The 20,370-nt window shown below is 48.5% G+C and overlaps 1 protein-coding gene across 2 annotated transcripts in view; it reads right to left on the bottom strand.

Annotated features, from left to right (window-relative positions):
* Positions 1-11,731: 11,731 nt before the first annotated feature.
* PLEKHD1 (pleckstrin homology and coiled-coil domain containing D1) overlaps positions 11,732-20,370 on the bottom strand; it is a 31,294-nt gene continuing 22,655 nt past the window's right edge. For both annotated transcript variants that reach the window (XM_063333810.1, XM_063333811.1), the window contains 5 exons: positions 18,699-18,877; positions 17,798-17,930; positions 16,476-16,620; positions 14,851-15,000; positions 11,732-14,259 (listed from right to left, as the gene is read on the bottom strand). In XM_063333810.1, coding sequence (XP_063189880.1) covers positions 14,099-14,259; positions 14,851-15,000; positions 16,476-16,620; positions 17,798-17,930; positions 18,699-18,877 — 768 coding nt within the window. In that variant the 3' untranslated portion in view covers positions 11,732-14,098. The remainder of the gene's footprint in view (positions 14,260-14,850; positions 15,001-16,475; positions 16,621-17,797; positions 17,931-18,698; positions 18,878-20,370) is intronic.

Genomic DNA, 20,370 nt, shown 5'->3' with positions numbered 1-20,370 from the left:
ATTAGGGGCACAGAGTCTAGTTGGAGACCAGTGACGAGTGGTGTTCCCCAGGGGTCAGTACTGGGTCCAGTCCTGTTCAACATATTCATCAATGACCTGGATGAGGGGATAGAGTGCACCCTCAGCAAGTTTGCTGATGACACCAAGCTGGGTGGGGTGGCTGACACACCGGAAGGCTGTGCCGCCATACAGAGAGACCTGGACAGGTTGGAGATCTGGGCAGAGAGGAACCTTATGAAGTTCAACAAGGGCAAGTGTAGGGTGCTGCACCTGGGGAGGAACAACCCCATGCACCAGTACAGGTTGGGTGCTGACCTGCTGGAGAGCAGCTCTGTGGAAAGAGACCTGGGAGTCCTGGTGGACAACAGGATGACCATGAGTCAGCAATGTGCCCTTGTGGCCAAGAAGGCCAATGGCATCCTGGGGTGCATCAAGAGGAGCGTGGCCAGCAGGTCAAGGGAGGTCATCCTCCCCCTCTACTCTGCCTTGGTGAGACCGCACCTGGAGTACTGTGTCCAGTTCTGGGCTCCCCGGTTCAAGAGGGACAGGGAACTGCTGGAAAGGGTGCAGCGGAGGGCTACGAGGATGATTAGGGGACTGGAACACCTCTCTTATGAGGAAAGGCTGAGGGATTTGGGTCTCTTCAGTCTGGAAAAAAGACGTCTGAGGGGTGACCTTATCAACGCTTATAAATACTTAAAGGGTGGGTGTCAGGACGATGGGGCGAGGCTCTTTTCAGTGGTGCCCGGGGACAGGACAAGAGGCAATGGGCACAAACTGGAACATAGGAAGTTCCACCTAAACATGAGGAGGAACTTCTTTACCCTGAGGGTGGCAGAGCACTGGAACAGGCTGCCCAGAGAGGTGGTGGAGTCTCCATCTCTGGAGACATTCAAAACCCACCTGGACGTGTTCCTGTGTAACCTGCTCTAGGTGACCCTGCTCTGGCAGGGGGGTTGGACTAGATGATCTCCAGAGGTCCCTTCCAACCCTATGATTCTATGATTCTATGATTCTATGCATACGCCAAGGGACTCCCTGATTTCTGACATGCCTAAGCCCTCAGACGACTGTGGGTTTTTGCACCATATGGCTCTATCACTTGATAAAACAGTGCCCTAGATACGCTGGTTGTTTTCCAGTCTGCCACCAAATTAACTTAAGAGGATGGGCATATACAGCCACAGTTTCTGCGCTGTTGCCACCGTTTCTGAGGTCTCCAGACCTATCGCAAGCTGCTGTATTTTTGCGGCCCGTCCTGTGTGTGTTCCCCCCCCCCCCAGCCCCGGGACCAGCTACCAAAGGGATTAAACATGGCGTGTTATCTACTGCAGTAGCTTAATCACTAAGCAAAGCGCTCATCCCCTGACCACAAGGTCAAGGAATTATCTTCCTGACAGATAGCACAGCCAGGGCTTGGAACGAAATGAGGGGCTGGACTGTCGTTGCAAGCCCGCAGGCCACGGCTTTATTGCTGTTTCTGGCAGAGTAATACCACTAAAGTGCTATGAAAGGGCAGAGTGACTTTTCCCACCTGCCCTGAGATGCCTCTTGGTGGCAGGGGAAGACAAACACAGGAAAAATGGTATTCAGCTTTGTGCACACATGTCCCCCCGCCATAAACACCCCCGATGCCAAACCTGTCCCTCTGACAGCAAAAGGTTTTGATGGTTGGATATATTTGGCACTGTCTACTAAAGAGAGAACATTACGCAGGAAGAGCTTTTAATAGACTGTGAAGACTAAGCGAGTGCTACGACTGGGCCAGAAAAGAAGTGACCTCAAGGGAAACACATATATCTAGAAATACAGTTTCAGAAGGCATAGGTCCTATACGTTAGTTTCAGCGGAAGGTGGGAAATGCTGTTCCCATGTAAGCGAGCCCGTCGGGGCAGCCTGCCAGCCCCACAGCTCTGCTCGCACAGGGGCAGCCCCATTGGGCTGCGAGAGGGCAACGGAAGCCGTTAGTGAAGAAAACTCTTCATCTAAGATCTAAATATAAAGAATCCAGATCTCCTGCCACCAGAAGAGAAAGAGAAGAACTCCTGACACAGAAAGCTACGAAACCAGGTTCTTACTAGGGACTAACACAGGGCATCAGCCCCCGCATCTTTGCTGTGAGCACCTCAGGACCTTCTGTGCACATCCAGGCAGGATGACCCATGGTCCCCTCTGCCTGGTGGCTGCCTGAGATCAGCCCCATTTCATAGGTGGGGAAGGCATAAACTTAGATTACAGAAAAACTCAGAGAAGATGAGGCTCTCTACCCAAAGCTGGGTGATAGAGATAGCTTCCAGCTCCCCAGGTGACTCCTTCGAGGTCATGTGTATGACAGTAACTGCAGAGGAGGAACCCCTGTCTCTCCGCTTCAGCTGAGCCAGGCCCCTAAGGCTCTTGGTTGAAATCACACATTCGCTAAATCTTCCTTGTTGCACCTTTCAAATGCAGCTAAGCAATCAAAGGGCATTTTCCCACCTCACTCAGTACGTCTCACCGTTTGCAGTCCAGCTGCTGCCTAAAGACCATGGTTATTATAATTTGTGAAATACCCACACCCTGCCAAGTCCGTGTGCCTCACCTGTGAACAGCAAGGGCTACGCTGCGGCCAGGGGCACTGCTCTCCTCCGTCTTCCCACCAAGAGGTGCTTCCTGCAGCGCTGGCGTGGGACACCAGAGAAGCAGCTCCCACCTCAAGGTACAAGCTTAGCCCAGAGCCTGCTTGGCAAATTCCACTCTTGTTCAGCTATAAATCAAAATAAAAATGTTTTTATTACTTTCAGCTCTGAAACATGAAGGGTCAGATCATCTTTGAGATCTCTATGTCTCTATTAAGCTTGGTGGACAGAGGTGACAACTGCAGAAAGGCAGAGCAACTGCCAACACTTCGTTTTCTTAGGAAAGCAAGCTAGATGGGCAGGCTGGTAAGCTGAACCTTTTTGAGCTGAATGTGTTGCATCCAAAGAGAGCGTGTCCCCCGCAGAGGTGCTCACTGAGATTACGTGCGTGCTGTACATCCTCCTGGGGCAGGGCACAGACGTCGGTGCCCTCTCCACACACCCACCTCCAACCGCACAGCAGAGACACAGATTTTCAAACAAACTACAGGCAGGACTGGCAGGCAGAATAGGTAACTTGCCTGCCCTACATGGGGCCTGGATGAGCTGGCTGCAAATAAAGGTCATTTTTCCCATCTCTTGTCACAGAAGATGATGACAAAACACCATGGTGCTCCATGTGGAAAATGGAGTGCTAATAAACCTTCGGATTTTCCACTCCGCTGCTGCTCCTCGGCTCCCCTCCCTTTCCCACCTGCATTTCTCTACAGCTTTGGGAAAATCTGACATTATGTATATTTCTATATTGTCTTTAATTAGGACAAGAGAACCCTCTCTGCACTAAGTGACTCTCAAGAGCAGAGAGAGGGGAACTTGCATTTGAGAGCTGTCTGCCTTGCAGCCTGCCAGGGGCCCTGTCACCTCCGCATCCCTCCCACAGCCACTGTCCCTGTAGTCCCCAGGATCTGCAGCCACCTCAACCCAACCCTCAAAGTCACGTTGGCCATAGCAGAAAGCTGAACAACCCCTTCACAAAACCACAGCTCAACTCCAGAGCACAGATGTGCAAGGGACCCTCTTAATCACATGGAAATCAAACACTGCTCTACCTGTCCTTCGTGTGCTTCTCTCCACAGGGGTGCTGCTGCAGGCTGCAGCTGGGTACAAACCCCAGAACTTGTTCTGGCCAAGTTACAAGCTGCTCCAGAGGAAGGGCAATGGTTATGCAAGTTCACCAGGCCAGCTGGGGGATGGTGTAAGTTGCCTTCTCCTCCCACAAAGCTCCAGCCTGGCACCTCTGCTTGGACTAGTTTTCTCATTTCTTTGAGCTTCACCTCTTCCCTACAAGTAGACTTTACTCATGACTTCACTACACCTCCACCATGCTGGATCGCTGGCTGACAGCATGGCCCCCAAGAACAGGATCACCTCTTCCAGCGGATTCACTGGCCCCCAGCCTCCGAAGGCTACAGGAACTAGCCTGGATAACAATACACCTGCCTGGAAAAAACAGTCCATATACGTTTAGATACAGACAGCCCCTGGCAAATGTATGTAATTAAATACTATCCTTCCAGCAGTGAGTGTAAGTAGCCTGGGCCAGTCACTAATAGGGAAAAGAAGGAAAGCAGTGGTGCCAGCTCCATGAAAAACGGTGTGGCCTGAAGATCCTTCCTGCTGTGTGAGACGGTCTCTCTCACCAAGCACCTCCGTTCCTCTCCTTCCCCTTGCTCTGGTGCTGCCAGCTGGGTTTGCCAGGTTTCCCTTGGGGACCCCTCTGCCTTCCAGCCCTCTGTGCACAGCCAAGCCATGGAGCCCTGCCAGCCCACACGCTCCCCAGCCAGTTGCTGCTCCCAAACACCTCCTGAAGAGTCCATGCTGGGGCATGTTTAGGTGTGTGTTGGTCCAGGCAGAGTTAATGCAGGTGAGGAAATCCCCAGTAAGTGCCAGAGACAACGTGATGCAAATCCCCTTCCCAAGATTTTCTCGTCATAGGTTAGAATAACACTAAAATTCACCCAGTGATAAGTAGGTGAAGTGTACTTGTCTGTGGCAGACTGCTGGAGAAGAGATTAGAGGCCGGAGTGGTCTTTCCTAACCTTAAGCTTTTCAATAAATCTCTGAAGATTAAGGAGAGAGGAGATTCCATAAAATAAAATCTGATTGCCTTTAGTGCAGCTGTCCATCCAAAGATGAGTACCCACATCCCGCTTCTGTATAATTCACATTTCTCTGCACACAGGCTCCGGAAAGTGAGCTGAAGTCATGGCCTTGCTACTGTAATTAGCATCCATAGCGTGGCAGGCTGTGGTATCAGGGCTGTAGGGATGGCAAATACTGACCCCATTTCTTCTTAGAAAGGAGGCAGGATTCATTTCATGTTACCTTGGGAACTCACACCCTACCATGGGAAACACCACCTGGACAGGCAGAGAAAAAGCAGAATATAGTCCTGTCTGTCCCACTGTCTCCTGACCTTACACAGCACGTCCTCCTTCCTCCATAATTTATGTCTCCTGCTGCAGAAGCAGCCACGGCTTCTGCTTCTTTGGCTGTCCTGTTACAGCAATAGTAAGTGCAAGCCAGATATTCTGCAAAACACTCCAAATGTGTTCACAGCATCTTAAGTCAGGAAATCTTTCTTTCTAACACCACCCCTTCCTTGCTGCACTGCAGCTACAGGCACTCAGTGGCTCCCTCCCTCAAGCCCCCTGTCTGGGGGACACACACCACCTTCTCCAAGGGGAAACGGTTACTTGTTTTCTTTTCCATGACATTGAGAGATACTTAAAACATCCCAAATGCATGTAAGAGGGATGCATTTCCAGGGCTCTTAGGATGTAGTTGCATTTGGTTAAATCATGCGGGTAGGAAAGTGTTGAGGAAATTTCTGGCATGCCAGCTGTCTGACCTGACTTATTTACATGATGCTAGCACTAGGAAATGTACTAGTTTTATAACCCTCGTGATTTGAGACTATTTATCCAGAGAAAAGGACACATCAGACTCCCCCCTACACTAACCTCAAAACCTGCCTTAGCCCCAAGCCTCTTGCCCCAACCCCTGCCCTGGGACAGAAGACTTCTTACCCCTTCACGGGGTTGGGGAGCTGCCGCCACCAACCCCCATCCAGGGGAGCTGGAAAGATGCTCGGCTGCATGTCTTGAGCGGGCCACTGGAAAACTTGGCAAAATCAAGACCACTGTTGACCTGGCTGCTGCGGGGTGGAGAAGCAGAAATGTCCCTACACGATTAACCGGCTGTTGCCCTTGCCAGGGCTGTTTGTCCATATGCTGTTTTCTCCATGGGTCTGGCAGTGGCAGCTACGGTCCAGACACAGCCTCCAGGGTGACCTTCAGTTATAAAGCACACCATACTTCACCTGAAGGTAAAAGTTTCCAGTCTGCTCTCTGCCCACGGGGAAAGAAAATCAGAGGAAAAATCATAGATTATTTTCCGGCCAATTCCTTTCAGGCAAAACAAAAAATATTTGAAAAAAAAAACCTCATTATGAAGTGTTTCTTTTGATAGTTAACATATATTTGAGATATACATTTAAAACACATCATCCTTCTATATATGAGTATCCGTGTGTATATATACATGCGCACACATGTATGTGTGTGTATATATACGTGTGTGTGAATACGTGGTGGGTGTGAATGTGAGCTGGATTCAGTGCTTGTTAGTGGCTTGCAAGGGACACGCAGCGCTGGCCAACTCGCTAAAGCACAGGCCCCCTCGGCCTCCCAGCGAGGGCTCGGACTGGTTTGGCAGAGGCACTGGTTCCTCAGCCCGCCCCTCGCCCCTGGGAAACCCACTGGGATGGGACCTGAGGGTTCCTGCGGCAGGGTGCAAGGCGAGGGGGGACCAGGCAGCCCCCTGCCCACCTTTGCACCCACAGGACGTGGCTCAAAGTCACATATGATATGGGCTGTGAAGGGAAGGAAGGTGCCTGGTTAACAGCCCGGGGTGTTCGCTGCCCATCTCTACGCATTTTCTGCATGAAACGCTCAAGTCTGAAAGACTTTGCAAGTAGGATGAATAATATTTTCTAGACAGAAAGCCAGCGTTATGAAAGAGGCATGAGCAGCTACGATCGTCTGCAGGCCACATCTCACCTCCTTTGCACTCTCCAAGGGGAGCAGCTCCCCAGCTCCACCGTGGTGGGGTGAGCTTCCCCCAGCCTGGGGCAGCACCGTCCTCCTACAGCTCCTGCCGAGCATGCCAGGGTGATGCCAGTTTCCACCTCAGGGAGACAGCCACAATTCGCCAAAGAGGAGGAAACGGAAAGCTGAGGGAGAGGGCTGGAGGGGGAAGGCAGGAAGAAGACGGCTTGCCCTTCGCTTTCGGAGCTGGGGGAGTGGGAAGAGAGAGGGAGAGGATGTTCCTCACGTAAAGCAATTTTTTTTGCCAACTTTGTGACCCTCTTCAAGTACAGACAGGACAAAAACTCCTGGTGCAGGGAATGCCTCAGAACCAAGGCCCAAGAAAAATCTTTCAAACCTCCTTCCTCCTGCCTGAACAACGAAAAGATTATTAGGACATTTTATTCCTTTGCAGAGTAGTATCTAAAACAGCTGTTCCTTGCTTCCCTACTAGGTCATCTCTTTCCTTCCAATTCACCTGGAAAGCAACAGTTCTCCCCTTCCCCTTTTCTCCCATCCTGCTCCGGGAATGAAGCAGAGCCCACACGCGGCTCCTCTGACAGCCAGGCTGAGGGTCCTCCCTGCACTTTGGAGCCAAACAGGGTGCTTCCAGCAGAGCGTTGTTGGGGCAGGGACAGGGAGATGCTCTTCTCCCTTCAGGAAGGGAATGGGGTGGCTCCCAGGCCTGCTTCCGTTGGCCTTTCCTAAGGCTGGGTCATTAAATCTCTTCCTTCCCTGCTGCCGCTGCTGGATGAAGGCTCGGTGGCAGAGGTCTGCCCTGGCATGCTGGAATCCATGAGGCCTGGGGGGAGGCTGGGATGCAGGAGCAGCTCAAGCAGTGGTCACAGTGATAAGGATATTCTCTGTAGTGAGCAGTCACCAAACCTAACCCCTTGCCAGCACCAAAAGCTGGCCACAAGCTAAAAGGAGAACACGGGCTTAGTGGACATGTTCTCTTCTAGCTCCTTCAGCATCAGCCAGAGCAAGGGGCTAAAACATCTCCCTCTCCAAACAAACTCATTCTTCCCTTACTGCAGGCTGGCTTCAAACTCTGAGTACAGTGTGTCCTGCTACTCCTATTCATCCAAGCTTGGCACATGTGATTAAGTGTGTTTATTTTACCCATCCAAGGTAGCTTCTAATGGCTGGGAATTTTCTGTCCTCGTTTTTGGATCCCATATTCCCCCTACATAGGGAAGAAAGTCAGCTCTGCCTGCACAGGAAGCCTACATTGCTTCTCTTAATCTAAAATAAGCTCCACACTACACGACACCTGCTCTGCATTCGTGGTCAGAGAGAAACTACAACACAAGAAATTTAGGAGCAGGATCAGAAGCAGAAAGAGAGAATCACTGGCTTCACTGCTGTTTCCCCGCATCTTCTCATGGGTCATAGCATCTGTCTGAAGTACCATGCACTCGATCACAGAGGCATCTAGAGGGCTGCTGCTCCAGGCTAGAGGAGTTTCTGAACATCCAAGTCCATTGAGAGTTGCAAGGATTTCCAGCCCCTTCCAGTCAATGTTTTGATATCGAAAACCTTTCCAGCACCAAAAGACTGACTTCTGCCCCCCTGAGCAGCTGCTACATACACACAGCTATCCACAAAGGAGAACAACCATAAGCCACATCCCCGTAATTCAGCTGGGCCATGCCAGTGCAAGTTCAGCTGCGTTTTCTCACTGCATCTCGCTCAGCAGCAGTAATCTGGGGAGAGAAAAACATGGCTTTGACTACAGACCCCTTTTCTTTTTCACCTGGGACTGGGCTCCAGTTGGGACTCGAGGTGGTTTTTGCCCACTGAGAAACAGGACAGCTTCTTTTGCTTGTTGAGATGCGCTTGCCATAGCAAACACTTTTGTTTGCTTTTTTAAACACACCACCCCACTATCAACAGTGGTCTACTTTTTAGTCACATCTGCTACACTCCTACCTTTCAATCTAGTTCCTAGTGAAGCCTCCTCACCTTCTTCTCGCCTACAGCAAATACGAATGTTGTGCCTCTGGCAGAATCAGGAAGTGAAAGAAGGAATGAAAGCAATGGCTATTCCCAAGTGAGTTACAATCCATTCTCTCTGACAATCTTCGCAGTAAGTCCACTGCTCTGTCTCACTACAAGAGCCACAGCGTTCCCACCTTCTTGCCCTGCAGTTTTAATTCTTCTCACTGCCTTGCACGCCACTGAGATGAGGGCACCTAAGAGCGCAGACTGCCTCTGTCACCCAGGGTCCTTGAGTGCTTGTGAGCCCTCCCAAAGAGAGAGCTCTGCCGTACGTGCTATTGCCCTGTTTGCGGCTGTGCCTTCAGCAGTGACTAACACAAGCCTCCAGCCATACTTCCATCAGGGCTGAGAGCGCCAGCGCCTTTTTTGAACAGGACTTAATCCCACTGCAGCAAGTCAGTTTTCTCACACCCACCATAAACATCTTGTTTTCAAGGTCCCTTATTAAAATGGAGGTGCTAAAAATACTTACTCCTATTTTGCAGAGCTTAGGAAAACAAAACAAAACAAAAAGCAACCAAACAAAACCAAGAAAACAAACAACAAAACCCAGAACCTGTTTTCCTGATGCCAGAGGAACAGGGACTGGCATCTCCTGCAGGGATCCACTGGGGTACAAAGAAAAATGGGAGCTCTCTCCTGCCCTCAGAATTAACAATGAATAAACCGATGGGAGCAGCAGCTCTAGGAGAGGACCTGTTCCTCTGCTTTTGGGTGGTTTCCACAGAGAGGTTTAAGGCAGGGGTGCAGTCAAGAAGAACTCAAGGGTAAGCAGAGTTCACTACTTATTTTAAGCAATGCAAAGTTTGCAGTTTTCACAATACTCTAAAGAACTCATGACCCTACTAAGTTATTTATTGCAACACCTCTGAATTAGCAAAAGGTGCCTTTGCTACCCCCACAAAATGATCTTTATAATTTTTCTTCCTCTGAAGTGCCAGATCTGCCAACATTGAAAAAAAGAGATTTTGGTTCCAGCGCTATAGCACATCCAGCACGTAGTACTGGTGGCAAAAAGGAGCAGAAAGGACTCAGAGACCTGACCGAGTACTCAGTTGGATCTTTCTCCATTTCAGCTTTAGAGTTAAGCCTGCAGTAAGAAGTAAATGAGTTACTTAATATAGAAGAGATGTTATTTCAGTGGGCAGAAAAGCACCGCAGGTTGTTTGACAAACCACATGTGGTTGCCGAGTTCATGGTCCCACCCAGCCCCACTCATGGTGGCTGTCACCACAACAGGCCACCTCAGACCCAGCTCTCAGGTGACTGACTACAGCCAATTTCTCTGGCTCAATCCTTTCTCACATTCATGGCCACACTCAGACTAGGTAGATAACAAACTGTACAAGGACTAGGTGAAAAACTGCAGAATTATTATTTAGAAGATACTAAAAATCGTGGCATCCTTTGCAGTCACACCAGCGCAGTGAAGCACTGGGTTTCCAGGCAAGCCCCAGGACCTACCTGAAGCTAAGCCTTGGACAAATCTTTCAGAGCATAGCCACCTTCTTGAGAGCAAGCTTCTAGTAGTAAAACTTCAAGTAGACAAAACATGAGCCACCTTCTGTCTCTCCAGTAACCACAAAAAGGGACTGCATTGAAAAACATTCAAAACAGACTATTTCTGTGAAAAACTACCATCTTATCTCCAAAGGAATGCACTAATGCCCGAAGTGGAAACCCTGCCTACCATCTTGGGCTAAAAAAAAAAAAAAAAAGAAAAAGCACCATATACTCCATAGCTGAAAATTGCTACCAGCCGGCGTCCCTTGAGTGCCGTGCACAGCAAGGCATATCACGCACCAGCAACCGTTTATCTTTTATTAGTGACTTCTGACCCCGAGGGCAGTTTCCATTTCTTGTCCACTTTCTCTGCTTTAGAAGCAGCACATATTGGAGGCAGCAGGGCTGGCGCTGCCGCCTCCTCTCTGCCATTTACGTCTGTGCAAGAGCAAAGCCTTGGGGCTGCCAAAGCCCTGTCCTTCAGCAGGAGCCACTCTCCTACACCAGGGACTGAGCCTGGAGGCTTCATGCATCTTACGTAGAGGACATAATTAACCCTTAAATTGACCTTAGCCAGAGCCACCTTTCACACTGTGAAAAGACAACACAGAGGGGAATCAGCAGACTTCATGTCTGGCAGTGTCTGCAAATGAAACCATATTTTAAAGTGTGTCTGAAGGGGACAACAGGGAAAGCCTTCAGAGGGAGGAGAAGTTCCCAGATGATAGCCACAAGGTACAAGTGGTGGAAGAACGGCCACAAGCTTTCCAGAGCCAGTCTAGCTGTTCTGCAACTTATGAAGAGAAATCTTAGAGGTACAAAACATCCTGTATCATCTTCATACTCAGACATAAGGAAACCATTTAGGGAAGTCTCCTCAGTGAAGGGAGTTCTTATCTCATTCCCAGTTTTCCCAGTAGGAGAAAGCAATCTGACCCAGGATTTCTACTGGAGGTTATTTGAACAGGGGTGTCCCTAAGCCATCTTCCTGTTACTGCATTGCATTAAAAATACACAGATAACATTGAAATCAGCAATTCTGAGTCCTTTCAAACAGAATAAGGAGACAGTCACTTAATTAAGATGCTACAGTGCATAGATCCAGCTCTGTGCTGACTCTGCCAGGGAGCTTACAGGGTCAGGGCCAATAGATTCCTCTGCAGGACTAATATCTGCAGCGAGGAATGACTGATGGCAAGCACATCACCGCCGGTGGCTTAGGGCATCTTGGTGGTTACCTGGATTCAGGTAAGCAAATGGGAGAGTTCTTCTTTAGATTTGATACATCCTGGCTTTAACTTTATACACATTTTTAAAAGTGGAAGCGGGTAGCGAGGGTGAAAGCATTTTACGTACAGCCAGTCCTTTGGAGAGGTGATGTTCAGCACATAATACAACAACTCAGTGAAGCAGAGGATGTACACTGGCAGTAAACGAGCATGTCACAACAATTTGTCTCAACTCCTGCAGAGGCAATTTAACATCATTTCAGTGGCAGTGTATCAAGAACACAGATGAATTCACTGCAGTGTCAGCAGACTTTTATTTATTTATTGCTGTCAATATGCACAGTAAAGGAAGACCCGATGTGGCTACCTCCTGAGTACAATACTTCTGTGAAGTCTGATATTGTGGCTTTTGATGTAATAGATCAAAGGCGCTGCATTCACAAGCCACGTGGTGATTTTCCTAACTGCCTGAATTACAGATGTGCTCCCTGGCTGTCCTTTTTTCTGTCCTTTCCAGCATCACATAATATAGACCTTGTAACTGGAAAATAGCCAGAGATGATGTGAGGACAGTGTAAATGGGAAAACCAGCTCTGGATTGCTTTCTCACAGCCCTTCAGCCTCGTAGGAGCAAGAATTCGTTTGTGGCTTTCTAGCACACAAGCATGAGTGGAAAAAAACCACAGATGGATCAGGTAATGTCAAGGAGCAATGCAAATTCTTTTTTCCTATCACATCAATTGTCATCACAAAAACGTCAACCTTCAGTGCTAGACCTCCCATTGCCTGGCAGAAGGATACTGGTCAGTAACTGCCTGAAGTGGAAAGTACAGGCTGTGCCTTCAATGCTTTTCCCCTGGTCACACCAGAGTGACTCCCTCCAGTAGCATCACACCCTCCCAGTACACTCCTCAACCCAGCATCAACGCCTCTCCTCTGGCTGGCAAGCCAGGGCTCCCTTCCCTGCCTCATCCCTGATTTCTCCCTGGAAACAGCACTGAATTGGTAGGGAAAGACTGAGGCAGCCAGAAGTCAAAGCCTGGGACTGGACAGGATCACAGCCTGCATGGGACAGGTAAGCAGCTACCCCAGTGCCACTGGACATACATAATACCCAGGGGTATGATGAGGGGTACAGCCCTGAAAGCCCCAGTGAATCTGCACTTAAGAGCCCCTGAGCCCTAGCTGTACCTCTGTGCTAACTTTATTCACCTTTGTAGCATTTATACCTTTGTTTCCCAATTTATCCCACAAGGACAAGAGCGTCACTCTGAGCGTGCTTGTCGTGTGCTCCGTAAGCACCCCGCAGTGCTCTTACTATAGCATGGATAATTACCAGCCAGATGCTTGCTTAAAGAAGGTGGGAGAGGCTACAAGGTTTCCACAGCAAAGTGATTCCTCTCCCGTAACACACGAGATGACCACGTGTAGGGCAAATCCTCCCCTGCAATAACCACATGGTGAGCACTTGGGAGGGGACAGGGGCCAGCCAGGAGCTCAGCTCTGAGCAGGCTGCCCACAGCGCCTCTCCCAGTCCAGCCTTGACTTGGCAGAGGTCCCAATTTGACTGAGATTACCGGTCCTCTTAATTGAATCCAGGTTGAGAGCAGTACAAAGCCTTAGGCACAGGCTATTTACTGCAGCATGTACAGAGATGACTTTCCCCACCTCCACAGCCCTCACAGCTTGCTGCTGGCAATGTTTAATTCTCCAAGTGGCAGCGGGTTTTGTTACTGGACGCTCACCTGTCCTTCAGCTTATTTTACAGACATGATGAGGAAGCCATCAGAGCTGAGTCAAAGGTTCCTCCACACTGAATCTGCCTATAGATAACACCTTCTGCAGCACATAGCTCTGCTCCTCCTTCTGGCAGTGACACAGGCAGATGTCCCAATGCAAAAAAAAAAAAAAGTGCAAAGGTGGCCCCAGGATGTTCTGCCCACCGTCACCACAATGCAACCCTCCCTCCAGCTTGCATCGATGCCACTGAGTTACCTATAAGTTCTTCTCTGCACTTGATCCTCCTTGGAGCCAAATCCACAGCATCCTCAGTTGCTTGTGTTGCTACTGTTTGCTTGAAATGATGTAGCATCAAGAGATCGCCCTGTGTTTGATATTATTGCCTGCGCTTGGGAGGCTGGGACTGCTGCATTCTTCAGGAAATATGCCAGGAAACGTGGCCCACCGAAGTGCTGATGGCTGGGGGCGTGCAGCAAGCCCTGTCCTAGAGGGGATCAGGCAGAACAGGGTAAGCTGTGTGCGGCTGGGGAGGTTACACCAGCTGGAGCACAGGCTGACAAAAGGACTTTTGCAGAACCACTTGTGTTTGGCAGACGGACTAGGCAGGAAAGGAAAGAAGAGGCACTTCCTAAGCTACGGTCTGTGGTTCAGTTTAACACCAACCATGGTCTCTTGGCAAAACGTGGCTTAACATAAGCAGCTGAAGCAAACAGATCTGGAGTAATCGGCAGAGAAGGTCTGCCTGGCTACAGGGAGTATTTAAACTAAAGCAAAGCCACTAACTGAGGGAATTGCCCACACACAACTTCCCCCCACTTTCCCCACCAAAGGGCAAATCTCCCTTCTGACCCTAGTGCCCGATGGCATAACTTTTGTGGAGCTGAATGGCAAGTTGAGATCAGAAGCCCCCTCCCAACAAGAGTCACTTTTCGTCCCCCGAAGCAGAATCCTTTTGCGACCTCATGATTTGATACAGAGTCTCCCTGAAGTGCTGGTCCCGGCTCAGTCTTTTCGCAGCTTCTTTCAGCTCCTCAATGTTTTCAGCTTCTGCGTGTGAGTAGATGAAGGACTGGGACTGCTTCACTGAAATAGGAAACAGCACGGGAAGGTCAGCACTCTCCATCAGGGACACAAACTGAAGACAAAGCTTCACTAGAGCACACGAGCTGCGCGATCAACACAACTGAGAGCCTGGCAAGGGATAAACTCTAACAGCTTCACCTTCCTGTTTTCAGAGGAGGAAAATGCTGACAGCATGGAAACACACTTTTCATCTTTACTGCTGCCTCTGATTTAGGGTTCTATGTAGAACCTGATCTAACCTTGCAGGTAGCCACTCTGCGCAGTGCATTGGATTGGACAATGTCCAGGTGTCCCTTCCAACCTAACTCAGTCTATAATTAAGCACTGAGATGAAGTCAGCTTTCAGCATATGTTTTTTTAGGGGCCCTGGACCACGACAGCAGTTACTTTTCAACATACATGAAGAGACAGGCAACCGGTGCGCAGACCCAATGCCTGCTCTCTGGGTAAGGAAATTCCAGGTTTCTGTAGCTTCATTCTGCTACTAGGGAATATAAAATACGAACTACATTTGCAGACCTTACTGCTCTGTCAGCCCCATCGGCACATATCTATTCCTGCAGGACAAGTAAGAAGCTGCCTGATACCTACAGTCATTCCACGAAGCACTGGTTCTCCGTCGGTGGAAGCGGCAGCTCTTTATGCGACGAGTGGCAGCCTTATGGATGTACACAGAGTTCTTCATGATCACGGGCATCTTGGCCTCCAGCTCAGCATTGCGGATGCACTCTTCAAAGAACTCTGAGGAGAAGACACCACTGTGAGCAGTGAAAGGGAGAGACACTTCAAGCAATGAACCAGTCGCAAAGGGTTGCGCTCACTGATGGGCTGAGACAGGTAATGATGTTCAACAATTCCCTAGATCTTCACAAACAACAATCCATGATGCTCCAGGACACAAGAAAACACATGTTCGAAGTGACAAAAACCTCTAGTCCCCAGCAAATGCATACTCAAATTATAGAAAGAACTGCAACCATCCATTCCCCGTCTATTGTTTCCACAACTGCTCATGATTTAACTGCCAAAAGCCTCTGATATTATGACAAAACTTCTCAACTCTCTTGCAACAGAGGGGTCTGAAGCCTTGCTTGTCACACTTTTTTTTGAAGGACTTCTAAAACCAGCCAAGTCTAACCACAGAAAAGGAGGTGTTGGCAACACTGGCATGGGCACACACACCCAGGCCATACGTGGCCAGGGATTTCTTAGTCGCATAGCAAATACCAGTACATACGTACGTACTTTACAGGCCCCATGCAAAGCCCCATGTCCAAACTCTATGTTATTCTGTCCCGATCTGCCACGTAAGCTGCTTTTCCTGGCCCATTTTCCCTCTTATGGCCTAACCAGCGGTATTGGGTTTGCATGGCAAGGTTTTGGCAGCAGAGAAGCTACAGGGATGGCTTCTGTGAGAAGCTGCTGGAAGCTTCCACCATGTGCGACAGAGCCAATGCCAGCCGGCTCCAAACAGACCTGCCGCTGGCCAAGGCCGAGCCCATCAGCAATGGTGGTAGTGCCTCTGTTGAGAACATATTTAAGAAGGGGAAAAAAATACTGCGCAGCAGCAGCCAGAAGAGGGGAGTGAGAATATGAGAAAGCAACAACTCTGCAGACACCAATGGTCAGTGAAGAAGGAAGGGGAGGTTCCCAAACATGACTCAAGCCAGATGCTAGGGTAATGCCCCATCTTCAAAAAAAAAAAAAAAAAAAAAAGGGAAAAGAAAGAGGGATAAACTGTGAGGAACCTGAGTCTTAAACCTGACCTGTGGACTGTAGTCATCTCAGCACAGTAGCGCAACCATGATGCTCCATAAACTGTTCACATTCTTTTAACCAAGGCTGAGAAAAGATTATCTTTAGGGGAATTGTAGGACTCTCTAACTCAGAACTAGTCAGTCTTTACAGCTCTGTGACAGCTTCCCTGTTTGACATTTTGGGAAGCATTTGCTCATCTCTGCCACTAGGTTTGTCTTCCACCCTACAGGGAAGGCTGGGATAATTTTGCCCTCCTTTGAGGGCGAAACGTCAAGTGCCGGCATAGCATGTTCTAGCTCCTCAAAAGGAAGGTGTCATTGAGATAAAAGGAGTTCGGAGAGCACATTATGTGCAGATTTGCTAATCTGGGAACTTCTTTTTGTGTCTGAGAAGATAGGTAGAAATATTTCCTCTCTCGGAGCTTGCTCATCAGTAGAGAGGATGGATGACTGACTTACTTCTCAAGTGGCTGACATCTGCTTTCATCTTCTTCTCTCTCTCCTTGTTGCAATCCAGAGAACTTAAGCCTTGCTCCAAGCTCTGCAATGCTCCCTCAGCTTCCCTCAGTCTCTTCTCCAGATCCATGCGCACTTTCACCTCAGCCTGAGGAAGAGAATAAGCACTGTTGAAAAAGAGCTTGCGTCTCAATAACCATCCTGCTAACTCACAAGGTCTGTGAGGGACTCATCAAGGAGATGAAAATGAAAAGACAACAGTAGAAATATTGTAAGGCAACACAAAAGTTGTTCCTCGTGTCTTCGGACAGACTCTGATGCCCAGATTATTTTAGTAATTCTCCTGTACTCTGACTTTTATTTTCACAGCTTCCTTCTCATTGTATGAACCATGTGGAATCAGAGACGGCATTTCAACACATGAATTTGTGCTTATGTGAGTACTTGCAGCTGAGCAGGAACAGGAGGATGTCTTTCCAGATGAGAAGGACTTGAGATAAAGGCAGTCAGTTCCCACAGAGGGGCGTACAGTACTTAGTTTCAGAAATGAAACACAAGATAAGTTAGAAATAAAGGATAATACCACTAGTAGTTTAGCAAATGAGAATACCTAATACAGCTTAGGTCAATTTAGCTTTTGTTTGGCCAAGTGGAAGGCTACAGGGTAAGAAAGTCTTGGAGGTGCAGGAAAAAGAAGAATTAGTGTTTTTTTGACAAAGTATTTGTAGAAGGAGGTTGAGTGTCAAACAGCTAATGATAAGCTTAACTTTTACATTATTTAGATTAAAATAAAATAGCATACTTTGTCCAAGTGCCTTTGTGTAGACTAAAGTATCTTCTGTTAATGGGATAATGAAGGAGGGCTGGTACCTCACCTGCATTTGTCTGCTTTTGAACCCAAGCTCATGCAGAGGTTCCTGAAGATTTACAAATCTTAGGATTTATTCTCTGAGCACAAGTGTGGAGGGAAGATTTCTTCTCAGTTCCGTGATGTCCATATTAGCATTTCTTTGAAACAATCTTTATTCTTTTACTCTTTTTTCCCCTCCCTCCATCTTTAGATGAAGCTTTCATAGTAACAAGTGAAGACTTTTACTGAATGGGTTAATCAGGCCTCAAAATGACAAAATAAATAGTAGTGCTACATAGATACAACATGGCAACTTCACGTGTTACCATGACATGAAGCACAGCAAATGAAGATTTGCAACCACAAAATGAAAACAAAATAAAATCAAGTTCCCCACTTGACAGGGGATGAACTGAAAGGGAAAATGAGAGAACTCTGGCGCCAGGGACAGCAACGTGCGACACACAGGGGATACCTTGAGTTCTCTCTCCGTCTGCTGCTTCTCCGCTGTCAGCTCCGAGAGCGAGTTCTGCAGCGCTTGGGACTGGGAAGAGTAAAACTCCCTCTCCTCCTCCAGCGCGCGGGACCGCTCCTCGTTCTCCTTCATCCTGGTGCACGGCACAGCAAAGGAAAACAACCATTCCCACCCCAGAACAACTCACAGAAAGGAAAGGACTCAGTATCATGGTGGGACATGCCTAACTACCTGGCTGCCCTGAGCAAAGAGTCACTAACAGGAGCACCGTCTGTGCCACGCTTCACTAACACAGGCATTGCTGGAGAAAGCCAGGTGGACAGTTCTTTTAATGGGGCATTCTCAGCCCCCAGAAGAGGTCCAGGAGCACCAAATACTTCTTATGCACAAATCCATGAATATCAAATGGATTCACGTGCCTTAGCCCTGATGTGAAATGAGCAGGCCCAAGTGGTAGCAAGGAGTTCAGCTGCCCTGCCTCACTCTGCCCGTCCTCTCTGAAGTGTTTATAACTTGAACTCCTGCCATGAGAACCAGACAAGCTTCCAGACTTGTCTTGTGTTGACAACCAAAAAGCAAGTCAGCAGACAGCCACGTCATTTGGCACCACTAAGCCCGAGCAGGGAAGAAGTGTCCTCTTCCCTTCACTGCACCCAAGAATGGAAATTATAAAGGATCTTGCCTCTCTGCAGGTCTCAAGATAAACAAGGGAACAGTTTTGAAGTTATCCTAATTTTAAGCCTGGAAATATTTAGCCATACCCTTTTGGATTGTCTCTCACCTGCAAGGGGAAAAACTACCTCTGTTCCCACCACCCTTTTCACACTGGGTGGCATCTTGTCCCATGTCCCTGTCTCTGGCATCAGTGATCAAACCAGGACAGCCCCTGCCCCCACATCACCTCTTCTCCGCCAGGAGTTTCTCCTCCAGAAGTTGCTGCATCTTCTCTTCAATCTGTCGCAGGCTGCAGTGCAGTCCCCAGATGGGGCTTTGCTCCTTGCTGGGGCTGGTTGGAGGTGGGAGCTGGCCCTCATTTTCTTCCAGCATCTCCAGCATTTGCTGCTTTTCCAGGGAGAGCTCCTTGAAGAAGGGCAGAAATTGTGAGTATGAGCCAAGTCTAATATTTCTGCTCCTGTTCCTGCCTGGCTTTTGTCCCTTGAGTCCCTCCATCTTTACATCCACACTCCTCATTCAGGTTAAAAACAGGAGAAAAAATCTGCCTCTTGAGGAGCAAGGCTCCACCACAGCCTTCGCTATGTAAGGGGATGAGAACCTGAAGGCTTCTTTGACATGACATGCTAGTGAGGGCAAGGTTTCAGGGACTGAAACCTAGTGCTTCCGTAGTGCATCACTAATGCAGGCAGCTTCCACACCTTCCCTCCTCTTCCCTTCAGGTTTCTCCACAATTTCCTCCTCACCCCCTCCCTCAAGAGGGAAAAGCCAGAGGCATCCCCTCTATGGTACTTCTAACTGCGGGGCAATAGGACACATCATGCAGTTTTCCTGCGAGGTGTTCAGTCCATTGTGCAACTAGAGCATGAGTGCTCCTTCCCTAACTTCCCAGTTCTTTTTTCATACCCTTAACTGTGGGCAAGGAAGAGGGTTCAAAGGAACATCAACAACAGATTTTTGGACTAACTTGCAGGATCTGGCCTGAACATTAAGGATGACATTGAGGTTTCATCAGGCCAGCTGTGTGGAAATTTCACAAATCATATACATTTAGAAAAGTCACTTTCCGCCAATCCACCAGAGTGATACCAAGTAAAGAAAGGCTTTAATATATCAACACTCTGTTTCCTAAATTTTCCTGTGGTACATGATTCCCCGGGAACCATAGAATCTTCATGGTTGGAAAGGACGTTTGAGATCATCAAGTCCAACCAAACAACCTACAATCTCTGCCACTAGAGCATGCCCTGAAGTGCCAAATCTACACGTTTCTTAAATACCTCTAGGGATGGAGACTCAACCACCTCCCTGGGCAGGCTGTTCCAGTGCCTGACCACTCTTCCAGTAAAGTAATTCTTCCTAATATCTAATCTAAACCTCCCCTGCCACAACTTCAGACCATTAATCTCTTCTGTGACCACGATCTCTTCTGTGAAGAAGGAATGCCTCTCTACTGCTCCACTTCCCACCAAGACTTACGGAGTTGCAGTTTAAAAAAAAAAAAAAAATAATGGTCAGAAAGCTACCACAGAATTATAGCCACATTGGCTGGAACAGACCTCTGGTATGCTCCGATCCAACCTCCTGTTCAGAGCAGGTCTGTCAACACAGCAAGGTATGCTCAGCTGTGGCTTTCTACAGTTGAGTCAAGAAAACCTTCCACCTTCCAGGATGAAGATTACTCAGGCTCTCCTAGTGCCTACTAGGTCAGCCCTACCTGTCTGGTGAAGAAAAAAACAAAAAAAAACAAACAAAAAAAAAAAAACTTTCTAGTGTTCAACCTGAGCTTCCCAAACTGCAGCTTATGGTTGCCATCCTACATCACATCACCTGGAACTTCTGAAAAAAGTTCAGTTCTGCTGGGCTCCATGTCACTTCTAATCCCTTTCTGAAGGGGATTT

This window comes from Chroicocephalus ridibundus, chromosome 4 (assembly GCF_963924245.1).
Source record: "Chroicocephalus ridibundus chromosome 4, bChrRid1.1, whole genome shotgun sequence".
Lineage (NCBI taxonomy): Eukaryota > Metazoa > Chordata > Aves > Charadriiformes > Laridae > Chroicocephalus > Chroicocephalus ridibundus.
This window is presented reverse-complemented; position numbering and strand designations above follow the sequence as displayed.